Raw genomic sequence first — 15,605 nt, 5'->3', positions numbered from 1 at the left:
GCAATGACCCTATTTGCAAAAAAAGTCACATTATGAGATGCAGGGTGCAGGGTGATTAGGACTTCAAGATATAAATATTTGGGGAATACAATTCAGTTATACACAGTCTATTAAAGAAATCATCCAAAAGAGATAAATCAAAGAGAGCCAGAGTTCTAAGAGATGGGTTTCAGGAAGAGGAGTGGAGATCTTACTGAGTAGACTAGATTTTTAACCTCTTCTTCCTCATATGAAGCTCCACCTACAGCAAGATGGTCAAGAGCAGTCATGGCCTTTAATCTTCATTGATGTTGGGACAGTAGTGAGAGGTGGGGACAAAGATGGAGCCTCTCACCATCCTGTGGGTTGAGTATCCTCTGGTAGAGGTGTGGATGTCTCCACTGTGCCTCATCTACAGCAGTCACTCTTATCCATGGGGATATGTTCCAAGACCCCCCCCGCCCCCGCCAGTGGATGCCTGAGATCATGGGTTGTACCCAACCCTACTTATACTGTATATTTTCCTATACACACATACTTATGATAAAATTTAAGTTATAAATTAGGCGCAGTAAGAAATTAGCAACAATAACTAATAATAAAATAGAACAATTGTAACAATGTATTATATATGATAAAAGTTACATGAATTTAGTCTCTCAAAAAATCTTGTACTGCACGGACCCTTCTTATGATGATGTGAGATGATAAAATGATGATGATATGGGGTGAGGTGAATGATGTGGGCATGTGACATAGCGTTAGGATCCTATTGACCTTCTGATGATAGCTTGGAACATCATCTGCTTCCAGACTGGTTGACCACGGGTAACTGAAACCATGGAAAGTGAACCATAAATAAGGCAGGGACTACTGTATTCCTTAGGAAGAAGACAAGAGGGTGAGTAGCACTCACTGAACAAATATTAAGTACTCACTGTGTGCCAGGAACTTCTCTATGAAAGATCATTGCCCTTGCACAGCTTTCTGTCTAGGGGGAGAAGGCAGAAAAAACAATCAGTATAATAGGTAAGTAGATTACATAGTAGGTTAGTAGGTAGTAAATGCTGTGGGGGAAGAATAGGAAAGGATGTGAATTTGTAGTTTTAAATGGAGTGGTCAAGCTGAGCTCCCTGAGAGGGTAAGTTTAGAGCAAGGATTTGAAGGGGGGCAAGGGGCTGGCCTGGTGTGTGCCTTGGGGGCAGTGGGGGCATCTGGGCAGAGGGATCTGTGCCTCCCAGGGAAGATTGGAGGCACTGTCAGGTGGCCTCTGTGGCAGGTTTGAGCCAGTGAAGGAAGGGAGAGGTGGTTAGAGATGCGATGGCAGGTGGGCCATACTGGTCCTTGGCTTTCCCTGGGTATCCTGGAGCCAAATCTGAACCAAGCAGTGGTGAGGGCAAAGCAGGAGAGCAGCTCACAGGCCTTTGTAGCATTTCAGAGGTCAGTGTCCATGGGCCAATGTGGTAGCAGCAGAACTGCTTCTTCGGTTGGCCTGTTCTCCCTTAGAAGTGTTTCTTATCTCAAGTCTTCGAGCCCAAATTACCTGGCTGATGGTCTCCTGCATACATCTCCTTCTGACTAGTCTTTAGATTTTTTTAGATTTAGATTCATTACTGTGATTGACCTCCATTCCATCTTCCCTTCTAGTTACTGCTGGAAAGCAATCTGTCCCTCCCCAAGCTGACCTTTTTTATTACTGATAGTTTTGACACCAATGGTAGCATTCTTATGGTGTTAAGAGAGCTCCTTTTCATTCCTAAACTGAAACTCAGGGATTTTTGAGCTCCTATACTAACCCAGTGGTCCTGTAATCACTTTTTTAAAATCAAAGACATTCTTCTATAAACTTTTCTTTTTAGAAAGATTTTTTAAATTGATTAATTAATTATTTATTTAAAAAAGCACAAGCAGGGGGAAGGGCAAAGGGAGAAGTAGAGAGAGAATCTCAAAGCAGATTCCACGTTGAGCATGGAGCCCAACGTGGGGCTTGATTCCAAGACCTGAGCCGAAATCAAGAGTCAGATGCTTAAGTAACTGAGCCACCTCCTTATGTAAACTTTTCTTATAGCTGCTCTTCAAATCCTTAGCTACCAATAAAAATGTTCACTTATCTATTGTAGCCTCTCGGTCTGCCACTTGAATCAGTTGCAAATGGTACTGTCTGTTAGTCTGAAGCAAACACAAAAAGCTATCATGTTGTTTGTTGTCTGCCTGCTGCTATGGTGAAGTAACTTTTTTGTTGGACTCTAGAGTACCAATATGTAGGATCTTAATAACACATATGATTAATTGTGTGTTAATTTCAGTTGAAAATTGAAAATACCACATGTTTTAGGTTGCTTGGGTGGCATAACAATGTACCACAGACTGGGAAGCTTCAATAACAGAAATTTACTGTCTCACAGCTCTGGAAGCTAGACGTCTAAGAGCAAAGTGTCAGCAGCTTTAATTTCTCCTGAGGCCTCTCTCCTCGGCTTATTGATGGATGTCTCTCCCTATGTCACCACATGGTCTTCCGTGTGTGTGTGTGTGTGTGTGTGTGTGTGTATGTGTATGTATGTGTATCCAAATTTTCCCTTTCCATAGAGACACCAGGCATGTTGGATTAGGGTCCACCCTAATACCTTGCCTCTGTAAAGACCCCGTTTCCAAATAAGGGTCCATCGTGAGGACACCAACATAATGAATTTGGGGTGAGAGGGACACAGTCAACTCAAAATTCACCCCTTGACTCCTCTGCCCTTATTTTCTTTTGCCACCACCAGCTCCAGGCACATCTGCCGCTGATGTGCTTTCTCTGCAGCACATTCTTGTCAACAGTCTTGATTTTTCTAAGACTTCATTTGTTGAAGTTGAATTTTGGTCGTATGACTTAAACACTAGTTTGTGAGTGAAGAATAATGTGCATTTACAAATAATGATAGTGATTGCATTCTGAATGTAACATAATTCTAAAAAAGGATTCTAAAAGTCAGCCTGGACAGTGAGAGCATGTTTTGAATAAGTGCACATCTTCCAGGAGAGGTAGTGTAAGCTAGTGGTTAGGAGAACAGGTAGCTGGGCTGCCTGGGTTGTCATTTACCTTTTTACCATCTGGCTGACTCTGGGAGAGTTCTGTAAATCTCTCTTTGACTGAGTTTTCTTGTCTGAAATTGTAGCTATTATAGTTCCTACTTCACAGAGTTGTGAGGATTTAAAATGCTAACATATGTAAGGAATATAGAAGAGGGCCTGGTACATAGTAAATGCTCAACAAATGTTTGGCACTACTCTTCCCAGGTTGGCGGCTTTGAACAAAGATACTCAATTTGAGTAAATGAGGTCTGATGTGTTTGTTAAAACATTATTTGTGGAAATAGTGTATGTGCTTCCAGGGTACACCAGCATTGGTATATTTGATCTAGGAGATAGTTCTCATTTGTCAATAATATACCAGCTTAGAAGAAACATGAGGATTAATTTTTATCATTGAGGTACATGTAACTCTTTTTTTAAAGAAAATATTTTATTTATTTATTCATGAGAGACACAGAGAGGCAGAGACACAGGAAGAGGGAGGAGAAGCAGGCTCCCTGCAGGGAGCCCGATGCAGGACTTGATCTGGGGACTCCGGGATCACACCCTGAGCCAAAGGCAGACGCTCAACCACTGAGCCACCCAGGCGTCCCACATGTGACTCTTTTTAATAAACATTTAACTTATATAATTTGGAGGTTTTCAATTTGAATTCCTGCTCCTGGAATCCTGGTTCAGGGGCCACGGGGGATGGTAGAGCACGAAGTGTGTGGAATCAGTGTGACATTGTTTGTACTCCAGGCCAGACACCTACCCTCAATCAGAACAGATCCCCTTGTTATGTATTTAATATATATATATATGTATATAAATTATATATGTATTTAATATGTATATTTTGCAGTTCTGTGTAAAATTTGTCTGAAAGAGTTCTGCTACTAAAAATAGCTTGAGAACCACTAGCCTGGTTTGTAGATTATTCATATTCTTTTGCCCCCTGTTGCTTTCATTCTCTGTATACCCCAGGGATGCAACTAATGTTAATATTAGCCTGAGCAAAACATAATTAGGAAGGTAAATCTACTGCAAAAAGTAATACAGCATAAATTAAATAAATTAAATATAAATCAAATCAAATATGAAACAATGCATTCAATTATCTGCATCACTGCTTCCCTGCTTTAATATGGATATTTGAGAGGAGACTAGTTTTCTTTCTGTGATAGAACCAGGGCTGAACCAAGACCACTGAATTGTGTCAACCCCTGGAAGGATGGTTCTTGACCTATTGAGCATAAGTTAAAGACACTGCTATTTGGTCAGCTAAATTTTCAGGGTCAGTGAGTAGATCCACCACCTATCTATCTTCATTGTTAATGCATGAACTAGTCTTTGTGTGTGGCTGGGAACACCTACTTATAAAATGCTATTAAATGCTCATATAGGATTAATTTTGTGACGAACTGTTTACTGAAAAGTTATTAGTTGAATGGACTCCCCTTAGCCTGGCAAGGGAAAATGCATTTCCACCCACAGAAAGTTTGAAATTTGGACAGCAGGTATTAGCATGAAGCTAGTGCTGCTGCTGGAATCGGAGGCAGAACCAGAATAGACACATCTTTGACACCCTCTGCCCTTCTCTCCCCAGCAGCTCAAGAAGCTTAGTCTGTTCCCTGCTTTCCATGTTAGCCTACCACTCGAACTTCCCTCCCTTCAAAAGATCAACTTCCATCCTGTCGGCTGGAACTCTCCAGGCAGGATTCCACAAGTGCTTTCTCACCGTTCCCACTGAGCACACTGATTTTGGTCATCTCATGACTCCTGAATTCAGAAAATTCTGCTGCTGCATGCCCTGCTCTTTGTCAGCTGCCATCTGACCTCAGCTCAACTGGGTGTCCCTCCTCTGTTGAATGTAGGTCTGGATGTGAGGATGACTGGCTTAGAATGGACCTGCCCCAGTTCCAGGGCAATTTGCAATCCAAAAGAACTTGCTTATGCTCAGAAATCACAGATGAGTGGAGGTGATAACATTCAAAACCAGCTCTTACAGCTGAAGAACAACAGCAATGGGCAGATTGGCCACCTCCCTCTAATACTTTGCAACCCCCGACCAGAGAAACTTGCCCTGACCTACCTCCCCACACATACCCCAGGAAACCTGACCCTCCTGCTTTTGCATCTGTCATTTTGTTAACTGATCTCCTTTCTTCTAGTACCTATATCCCCTTTTTAAATGTTTTTTTTCTTTTGGGCTACTGTTTGGCAGCAGTGAGCTGTTGACAGATAAGACCCAGGTCTTTATGCTCTGAGTTCCTAACTTACTAGGTGCCCAGTAGATGTTGAAAGAATTAATGAATTTGTGGATAAATGAATGAATGGATGAATGAAAAGCCCCAGAGCATATGTTTTCAGCAGCGGCATATGAAAGGGTCCCCACCTTCCTTTTCTTTCTCACTTCTGTCCCTCTTCCTGCCCTTGGGCCTTGCAGCTGGGTCTCTGCTAAAGGTGCCCACCTGGTTTGTCACATTCAGTGTCCCTCCTCCAAATCACCTCTTATAGTGCTGCCTAGTTAAATTTCCAGAAAATCCTTTCTTTCCTATTGCTCTCCTGCGCCCAACTGGGATGATTTCCTGTTGCCTGTGGGATAAAGCTCTGTAGCCCTCAGCCCGGCATTCTGTATTGACTATTGCTTGTTCTTGATCTTCCTTTAAGAATTATTTTGATTGTAAATATTCTAAACACATTGAAAAATATAACATCTACTCATTTATCCACCACTGAGATTAAATATATACAGCATTTCCTCTATTTGTTTTCCTAAATAAGTAAGCACACATTGCAGATGCAGACAAACTTCCCCTTCTGTCCCTTGCCCCACTGCTTCCCCTTTTCATCCATCACAATTCACCTCTGCGATCCATATGGTCCAGTTGGACTCATCTTTTCCCTGAAGTTTTGTTTTTCCTTCCTTTCTCTTGAGGCCCAGTTCACTTTTTGCATCTTCCAGGGAGCTGTCCCATTAGTTCCCTTGTTTTCTAAGTTGCTACCCACCTTACTGTCTCCCTTGTGTCTTTGGAGACAGTATCTGCCTGTGATAGGTTTTTTATTTTTTCAAAGATTTCATTTATTTATTTTAGGGAGACAGAGAGAGAGAGCAAGTGCATGAATGGCAGGGGTGGGGGGTGGGGGGGTGGGAGCAGAGGGAGAGGGAGGAGGAAAGAATCTAAAGCAGACTCTGCACTGAGCAAGCAGTCCAACAGGGCAGGTCATCCTCCTTGGAAGGTAGTTATAAGAATATCAATTTTTATCTCTGCTTCCAGGACATCTGGGTTGTTCCTTTGCCCTACTATGGAGATGTGTACTATGGAAAGAACAGATTCTAATACCAGCCCGAGTAGAGCATAATTACGGAGGGGAAATCTGCTTCCTAGTAACATGTTAATTCCACAGTCAAATGGAACCAATTTGGCATCATCTTTCCCACTGTTCTTTAGCCTTTGGGTTGATGGAAATTTCACTGTCTCATAGTGTTTCTGTACGTGGTGGTATAGAACTATGATCTCAAGAAGACCAATGTCCTCTTTCTAATTCTTCTAGCCTCCAGGAACGGATAAAATCCCTCAACTTGTCACTTAAGGAAATCACTGCTAAGGTAAGTAACTTCATATGCCCATTTTATAAAGTCTCTGAAGTTTTCTTTTGATTTAATGTCATGTCTAGTTCACATGAGATTTCATGGCTAGCTCGTGGCTCTGGAAGAAGTATAGACTCTCTAGAACCATTCTACAGGCCAGGTGATGGGCCCAAAGAGCTGGGAATGAGGGCTGCTCCCATGGTAGAGGTCCTGGCTTCTGGTCCCACAGGGGTTGACTGGTTCAGCCTTTGCTTCACAGGAGCCATCAGTGTTAGCGAATGGAAAATGAATGCTTTTGTATACCATCAAATGCCTTTGTATGAAAAGGCTTTTGGGATGGGAGTAATCTGAAAAGTTAATTGCTTTTCTTCCAGGAAGGCAGGGTTCAGGGATACTCACAAACAGGTTTTAGAAAAGGCATAGTAGGTGTTTGTTTTTAAACTTTTTAAACTGACTTGGAATAATTTTGCCTATTTTCTCTGCCACTTATACTTCAAATCAGGACCTGATCTGTACAGAGATAGTGCACTCCTGCATTATTCCCTGGGAGCACGTGTCAATTCAATTAAATAGTCAATGTCATGGTTATTAGGATAACCGCAGTTTACAAAACAGAATCTTTTCCTGCAGAGATAGTTTTATGTGACTGAGTTATTGACAAACTGAGAAGTAGGACCAATTACTCTGCGGATTACTAACTGTGTGGTAGAGAACTGGGTAGGAATTGTTAATTATTTGTGTTAGGTCTGAGAGCCACGGCTGGTTATGAGATGGTCAGAATGTAAAAAGAGCTGGTGTCTGAGCAGAGAGCAAAGCAGACGAGAGTCCACTGGCCTGAAAGGAATGTTTTCTTGCCCTCCCTCAGTGCCCAGGAGAGAGGTCAGGAAGACCTGCCAAAGGGCTTGCACATCACCACAGCTGGGCTGAGACTGGGGATGTATTTTTGACGAAAGTGTCCACAGTCTTCCTGGCCCTTTTCCCCCCTATTTTTGTATCCATTTTCTGAAAAAAAAAAAATTGAACGATTTTGCTAAAAAAGTCACACAGCAGCAGTTTGATAAGCAGTTACGTTCTGCTAGAACATTTGCTGGAAGAAGAGCAAGATGAGACCCAAGGCACAGCTTTATGCAGAACATGCGAGGGGTTGAATCCCCAGGCAGGGCTGAGAGACCTTCTTCCCTGCTCAAGGAGACTGACTCAGTTTGCCCATTTTGTCATGTGAAGCAGGAAGGGAAGTGCTAGAAGGCATACCTGAATTTCTGCTATATATGTTTTGGTGATATTGCCGACTAGTATTCATGTTCTATGGATGTCTGCCAGGTGACCTCCAGATGGAGCCACTAGGGAGGTGAGGAGAGGCCAAAGCTTCCTGCATGGGGCAGGAGGTAGGACTATTCCTTCTTCTGTATTTTCTGGTGTAAATACGTGCCATCTATCAGGAGCATCCTAATTTTTGGGCAAAATTAAAAGGTGGAAGTACTTTAGGGTTTGGATTTATTGAGCATTGGAACGTGCTGTGTGTATTCTGAATGAATCCCTATCCCAACAGTGAGCATACAGGTGTGTCTATTAGAGAATATACATGGTGTTTATATAGCAATGAGTTTTATAGAACATTTTATATTATGCACACAAACATATTACCATAGGCATATGACAGTGGGATTTGTTGATAATCTCCAGCTACTGTTAAAGCTCTTGGATTTGCCCAAATGCCAAAAGTGATTGGCTTTGTTTGCATACCTTCTCTAATGCACTTACAAATAACTTAAAATTCCCTTGCTTTTCCATAAGATAAAGGAATTCATATCTAAGATTTTATTAAAAATTTTTTTTTAAAGATTTTATTTATTTATTCATGAGAGACACACATAGAGGGAGAGAGGCAGAGACACAGGCAGAGGGAGAAGCAGGCTCCATGCAGGGAGCCTGACATGGGACTCAGTCCTGGGTCTTCAGGATCATGACCTGGGCTGAAGGCAGCATTAAACCGCTGAGCCACCCGGGCTGCCCCATATCTAAGATTTTAAAATGTAAATTTAGAAGCTCCACTTGATAATGAGTTCCCCAGGGTCCAAAGTTATCTGAAAATACAAAGGAGACACAGATTTTCTAGGGTGTGTATTTGTGTGTATAGGTGGGTGTGTACATCCACACATACATGAATGTGTATGTATATGGGGGACATATATTAGTCCACACAGAATTGAAACAAAACTGTCCACACAAAACAACTTTACACACTAGACTTGTTTGACTCATGACCTTGAGGCAAAAATTACAACTTGGTCCTGTTCCTTTAGTATATTAGATATATAGATCTGATATTCTTTTGATTCATCATCCAAAGAGAGATGGAACCTTCATTCATTCGTTACATTTCTTTGACTCCATGGTTCCCAAACCAGGTAATTAAGGGATAAATGAGATGAAAGAAATAGTTGGAAATAAATGGAATATCTGGTGATTGGTAGATATTAGATTACATCCAGCAGTGCTTGAAAGAATGTACATTGCAATTTAATAAGACTTAGAAAGTCTGTCTCATATTAACAGTGACAGCTAGAAGGATAGATTTGTTCAACAAAGGAGAAACTGACCCAATTATGATTAATAGAAACTGTTAACTAAAATCAGAAAGACTGGACATACATTGGATGAGACATAAGAATTATGGCTGGTGTTATGGACTTGGCAGAAATGTTCTTGGACTTTTGATGACATTCTTGGATGGATGGAAAGGGATGTGCCCATCATCGGGCACTGGGCCAGCCTGAGACTGAGTGCTATGAGGAGCAATCCAGAGCATCTTCTTTTTAACATGCAGTTCTGACTCCTGACAAATCTCCGGATTATTTAGAGGGTCTAGGAATTATCACTTGGGGCATAGAGATGCTCATCACTTCTGATGCCAGCTTTGGCATGGAGGCGACTGCACTGTCACCTTCATCCAGAGAATGAGTTTTGTAGAGATTTGAGAAATTACAATTGCTTAATGGAAAAGAACATATTTAAGGCCAAGAAATAGTATAACAATTTAGGCAGGATGGGTGAGGTCTGCTTTGATTCCAAAAATAATTTCAATTTTAGTCTGAGATAAGCCAAACAATTCAAATTGATGGTATCTAGCAAGATCTAGATTCTTCTGGGGAAATTAAATTTTATATTTTCTCTGGGATCTATGAACCTAACAGGATTAATTTTAGTTTTTGAATGGAATCAGATTTTTATCCAGAAAAGAAGGATCATTTGTGGGCCACCCAAAATGTCTCTATACACATGTTCATTGTTATTCAACTGAGTTGTGTACTTTTGTTGAACTGGATGTTTTTCTCGTTTTTCGAGGTAGCTCACTGATCTGAGTATAGATATCAATTTAATATGAAGTTTTTGCTTTAAACAAAACGAAAAAAATGTGAAGTTTTAGTTTCAAACAAAATAAAAGATAATCTAAGATATTTGGAAAAAGAAAATGAACTTTAAGATTTTTTCTATTTTTGGGGGATCCTGGGGTGGCTCAGCAGTTGGGCGCCTGCCTTTGGCCCAGAGCGTGATCCTGGAGACAAGGAGATCGAGTCCCACATCAGGCTCCAGGCATGGAGCCTGCTTCTCCCTCTGCCTGTGTCTCTGCCTGCCTCTCTCTCTTTCATAAATGAATAAATAAATTAAAAAATCTTTAAAAAAAAAGATTTTTTTCTATTTTTGAAAGAGCAAAGAAAATGTAGGAAGTGTTTAGGTATCCTGGAAAAATACATGATAAACCTATAAAACTCATTGAGGTCTACTTTGTCTAATTTCAATTCTGACTTACCAGCAAATCTCTGCCCTCAAAGTTTCATTAGACAACATCTACTGGTAATTAGTCTGTCCCTCTGCCCTTGATCTCAACTACTGTGTACCTTCACTTATTGCTTACTGTGTGCCGGACAAGAACAAAGTGCCTGCTTACATAGAACTTGCATCCTCGTGGGGAGAGATACTAGAAAAACAGAACAATAAAAACAAATCATGTCAGCTGGAGAAGACATGGGAAAAACACCATGCAGGGTGAAGGTGGAAGGGGAGGGAGGGTTGAGGAGGTTGCTATTTTCTATAGGTAATCAGCCAGGCCTTTCTTCCCAGGTGATGTTTGAGCAGAGCCCTGAAGGGTATGAGTAAGCTAAGGAACTTGGGGCAAGAATATTTCAGAAGGGAGTAACCATGGGGAGGGAGAGAGGGAGAGAAAGAGAGCAGGGTGAGGGGCAGAGGGAGAAGCAGACTCCAGCTAAACCGGGAGCCCAACGAGGGGCTCAATCCCAGGACTCCAGGATTGTGACCTGAGCTGAAGGCAGATGCTTAACCGACTGAGCCACCCAGGCAGCCCTACATTGTTTGCTTTTAAATAACTCTCCTTCAGTTATTCCTTATCACCCCTCTTAATTGCTTATAAATCCAGAGATCTCCAACCGGCTGCTCCATTGCCTTCTGATTTTGACTTGAGTGAATGCTGATTCATGGCTGTTTCTCTCCCTCTAGGTGTGTATGAGTGAGAGACTCAGCAGCACTCTCAGGAAGAAAGTGAATGACATTGAAACCCAACTCCCAGCATTACTTGAAGCCAAAATGCTTGCTGTATCAGGTAACTGGATGTAGAGGAGACATTGAAGCAGTGGAGTAGAATAGTGACAGCTGCCACCACAGCCAGGCTTTATCCTTGAATGACACTCTACTTGTTACTTATGTCTTGGACATTTCAGAGCTTTAGTGGGAAGTATTACTAAAACTCATGGAAGAAATGTGCAGCATGGCTTCCTTGTAAGACTCTTAAAGCTACATATGCACATATAACAAAAAAAAAATAAGTTATTTGTGTAGGTATCGTATTTTGGACTTCCAATTTCTGTTTCTTTAAGAGACCAGAGGTACTCTGCATACCATATAATTCTAGGAGATGTTTAGATAGCATTATGTGTCTGTAGAGGCCCCATGGAGATGGTTGGGTGAAGTCAGCCCCTTCCTACAGGGGCTGATAACATGAGACCAGGTGATGCACTCAATTTAGTAGTCTAGTCAGAGATATTAGATTTTTGGAGGGTTCTCAGTGGATCGTAATCCCTTCTCAATCCTGTAATTATTAGGAATATATTTTTCCATTAATTAGTAGGTTAAAAAGACAAATCTCTGAAAATAGTATTTTACCTTATCATTTGAATAGAGCTTTTAGACATTCCTCTATATTGTTATTTTATTTTCACAACAGCTATGTTAAGTAGGTGGGAGAGATATGGTGTCCCAATGAACAGATTAGGAGATTGAGGCCCTGGGGCATGTCCTTTGGTTAATTCACTCAATTAACTAAGTGGTGGCAGAACAGGGGCTCAAGTTCATGTGTGATAAATGGATTTTTAATCCAGTTATGTAATGACATCCTCCAAGTATTCTCGGAGTTTTATAGGTTGCGTGAACCAACAGCTCATCAGCTTCAGAAGAATCATAAAAATTTAACGAAAAGGTATAATAATTACATGTATGGGTTTTAAATGGCATTTTAAGAAGAAATACAATAATTGGCAGCTTCTGCTCTTCAGATCATTAAACAACTAATGTTGGCAGCTAACGAGCAATTTGGTTCCTGGTGCAGTCAGGCATATTATTTACAACCAGTACAACATCGAAATGTGAATGTGGGGCTTGGCTCTTAACAGCTTCACATGCCATTTACTTGAAATTATGGCCCCATTTTCTAAGAGAGAAAAAAAAAAGATTGAACACAATCTTTCTTCTGAGTTAGTGGTTTTGCCTTTCTTAATCCATATATCTTCTTGAGGAATACAGGTGGATATATATCTATTAAGCCCAAGGGAGGAGATGGATCATTCAGGCAGCAGAGATGTCCCTCTCTCAAATGTGAATAATTTCTTTTTAGAATCCCAGGGAAAATTCTTAAGATGGTATATTGCATTTGGGGCCTGGGTTTTGTCTTTAGTTTTGTGATCAGCTAAGAAAATCAGTGAGGCCTAGTTGGAGGAGGGATGACCTAAATTAGCTGGGATGGGAACTCACGTCTCAACATTCCTGCTTCCTGATTACTCTGTAGTCAGTGGGCTGTCCCCATGGGCTGGGGCTGTGCCAGGATGGTCATCATCCTTTTTCATCTCTACGTAACGTGGTTTCTATTTTCTTTTGAGCTATGCTCTACAGCAGGGAGGACCTGAGCAGGGAAAGGCCCTTCCTTTAGGATCTTGACAGGCCTACCTTAGCACATTCAGAGTGGCAAATCCTCACTCCATTAGACAAAAGCCATGACAAACCACTCCAGGGGAAAGAAGCCCTTCTTCATTTTGGTCTGTCTGCTAGAATGCTGAGAGGCAATGCCCTTGGGATTCTTGGAGGCACTCTTGAATGAAAAGGGTCTTAGGGGGTTCCCTTAAGAGGGCTTTTTGTCTGTCTGAAAGTTTCTTTGATTCACTCATTGATTTGGTCTATAGACTGTGACTTCTTTTTTTTTTTAGACTGTGACTTCTTAATTTGAGAATCAAATTGGCTATCTGCAGAGACTGGGAATAAGAAATAGCTTTATTTGCAGGCTCACCAAATCCTAGCTCCTTTATATTTAATAGTGTATTCTTTAACTCTCTTCTCTTTTCGTGCATTGTATCATAGGCAGTGACAGGATGCCTGGCAGGCACTTCTGTGTTCTGCCTGGAGTCTTCTTGGGTGTATGACCAACTTCATTAGCAACTTTCTTCTCTATTACTTCAGTTGATAATGATACCAGACTTTCTGTTACTATATGGCAAGGAACTCCTTTCCTCCAGCTTTCAATTATATTTTTCTTGCCTCCCTTTTATTCTTCACTGAGGCCTGTCAAGGCTTCTGCATGCCACCTGATCCCAGAATCAGTGCTTCAGATTTTAGGGGTTTGTTACAGCAGCATTCAGACACCAAAATCTGTTCTCCTCATTGATTGTTGCATAATAAATCATCCTCGAGATTTAGTCACTCAAAGCATACCCATCATTTATTTTGCCTACGAATCTGCAATTATTTGGGCAGACCCTGGCAGGAACAGATAGGGTGGTTGAACGGGAGCTGGAGAATCCACTTTCAAAGAAGGTAGCCCAACCGAGACAAGGAATCATTAACCTCTTTGCTACCCTCACTGAAAACTTTATCCTCTGCCCCACAGTGATTGCTTTGACCTTCATGCCTTCTAGAGAGTGTGTAGTGGGTACGGGTGATCTGGGTACTATTGTTAAGATGTCAACACCAGAAGTTGGGGACTGTCTCCTTCTCTAGAACTGCGCTGGGCCCCTGTGTAACCACCGGCCTCTAGTGATGAGTGCTTGTGCCTTTGCTCATGTATGCCCTCCTCCTCACAGCTGGGACCTCCTTGACACTCCAGGACTTTTCATGCCCAAACACAGAAGATACTTAAGTGGTGGTTACCTGGTATAAGACTCAGTAGCAAGCATCTTTCCTGCTATTGGCCTTCTGTCTCAGGCTCTGGGTCTGCTCTGCTGCTCAGACATGGTCCTGGATGGGTCCTCAAGTCCTGTAACCAGGCTCTGTCTCCATCTATGCTCTGTAACCTGAGTAGTGTCCCAGTCTTCATCTGTATGGGGCCTGCCCTGCTCTGACCTCTTCCTTTCCCCTAGGATCAAAGCCTGGCTCTCTGCTGCCCAGCTTCTGATATTGCTCGGATACTGACATTGCACGTGCATTTCTGGCTCCAGCCTTTCCCTGCTTGGATCACCCACTATTGTTGATGCCATCCATCTGTTGAGTCACTGCTGCTTTTTTCTTGGGCTTTGCCCGGCACTCAGAAGATAGTCAATAAGAGTAATTGTGTTAAGAAAAACTGCACCTCATTTGTAGATTGCTGAGCCCCAGAATCTGTTATTTTCATACCTCCTTTGGGTCTTCCCTCAGTTTGTGGTATATTTTCTTTCCCACCTGCCTCCTATTATTTGTTTCCAAGGAATAAACAGTTCAGATCATTGTTTATTCTTTAGTAGCATACCAAGATGTCTCAGGTACTCCAAGCCATTTTTTTTTAAATTATGGTTCTATCCAATTTGATTTTTCTTTTCCAGAGAATAAAAATTAGCTTCGTTTAAAATATCTTAGTGTCTAAATGGAAGCTTATCTAGACATAAACAAGATTTTCTAGATAAGCACAGAATGTTTCCCTCTCTCTAAAAAATTTAGATCAGTGGCTGGAGGAGATGATAGGCCCAGCAAAGATTTTTCAAAGATGCTATCTGTCCAGTATGGAAATAAATGAGGCCCGCCAAAAGAGAAGAAATGAAAGCTACTTCAGAGCTTACTATAGCAAGGGAGTCAGCCACCATTACCTGTGTTTTGGCAGAGACTCAAAGGCAGGCAGAAAATTGGGAAAGCTTCATAGTAGAAAAAAAGGAAGGCTTCAGGTTTACTCTGACGGGAGCCTGGGGGAGCTAGAGGCAGGCTAATTAGAGCATCCTATGTAATTGGTTAGGGGAGCATATTTGGCTTTCTCTGGCTGGTTTGTAAGTTGGAAGCAAGGGCAAAAATTAGGGAAGCTGTCAATTATTAACAAAATCCTGCCCATTTTGGACCGATTATTATAGACATGATTATTTAGTTTCCTGGATTATTAATAGAAATAGCAATCTGGCTTCCTATGGCCTGCCTTCCTGAACTGGCTGTTGTAGATATGGGGGTTCATTTCTTGGGCAGGTTGCTGCAGGTTGTGGGACAGAGTGCTATTGCTCTGGATGATCTGGCCATTGTCTGTTTGTATATTTAGTCTCTCACCAGGTACCACAATTTTCAAGCTGTTAGAAGCAGTTTATGTTTTACATAAAATCCCGTGTGTGCCGGTGTTATATTCCCCGTCTTAACTGTGAAGTGTGTGGCCGTCTAAAATGTTTGATGTGCAAAACCAGTCAGAGGGCTCTGCTCACATAAAGTGCTTGTTGCTCTCTCAGGAAATCATACTGACTGGAAGAAAGTG

The 15,605-nt window shown here is 41.7% G+C and overlaps 1 protein-coding gene and 1 long non-coding RNA gene across 5 annotated transcripts in view; one reads left to right on the top strand and one right to left on the bottom strand.

Annotated features, from left to right (window-relative positions):
• DISC1 (DISC1 scaffold protein) overlaps positions 1 to 15,605 on the top strand; it is a 347,001-nt gene that overhangs the window by 131,025 nt on the left and 200,371 nt on the right. For all 4 annotated transcript variants that reach the window (XR_005357793.1, XR_005357794.1, XM_038533906.1 and 1 more), the window contains exons 7-8: positions 6,592 to 6,646; positions 11,144 to 11,246. Coding sequence is in view for 2 of the 4 variants with exons in the window: in XM_038533906.1 (XP_038389834.1) it covers positions 6,592 to 6,646; positions 11,144 to 11,246 (158 nt within the window). In the remaining 2 variants the exon portion in view is untranslated. The remainder of the gene's footprint in view (positions 1 to 6,591; positions 6,647 to 11,143; positions 11,247 to 15,605) is intronic.
• On the bottom strand, positions 551 to 14,322 carry LOC111095438. Its single transcript, XR_005357795.1, has 3 exons — positions 14,057 to 14,322; positions 918 to 970; positions 551 to 811 (listed from the first exon to the last, which is right to left on the bottom strand). It is a non-coding gene; the product is annotated as an uncharacterized LOC111095438 (long non-coding RNA).

Source organism: Canis lupus, chromosome 4 (assembly GCF_011100685.1).
Source record: "Canis lupus familiaris isolate Mischka breed German Shepherd chromosome 4, alternate assembly UU_Cfam_GSD_1.0, whole genome shotgun sequence".
Lineage (NCBI taxonomy): Eukaryota > Metazoa > Chordata > Mammalia > Carnivora > Canidae > Canis > Canis lupus.
This window is presented reverse-complemented; position numbering and strand designations above follow the sequence as displayed.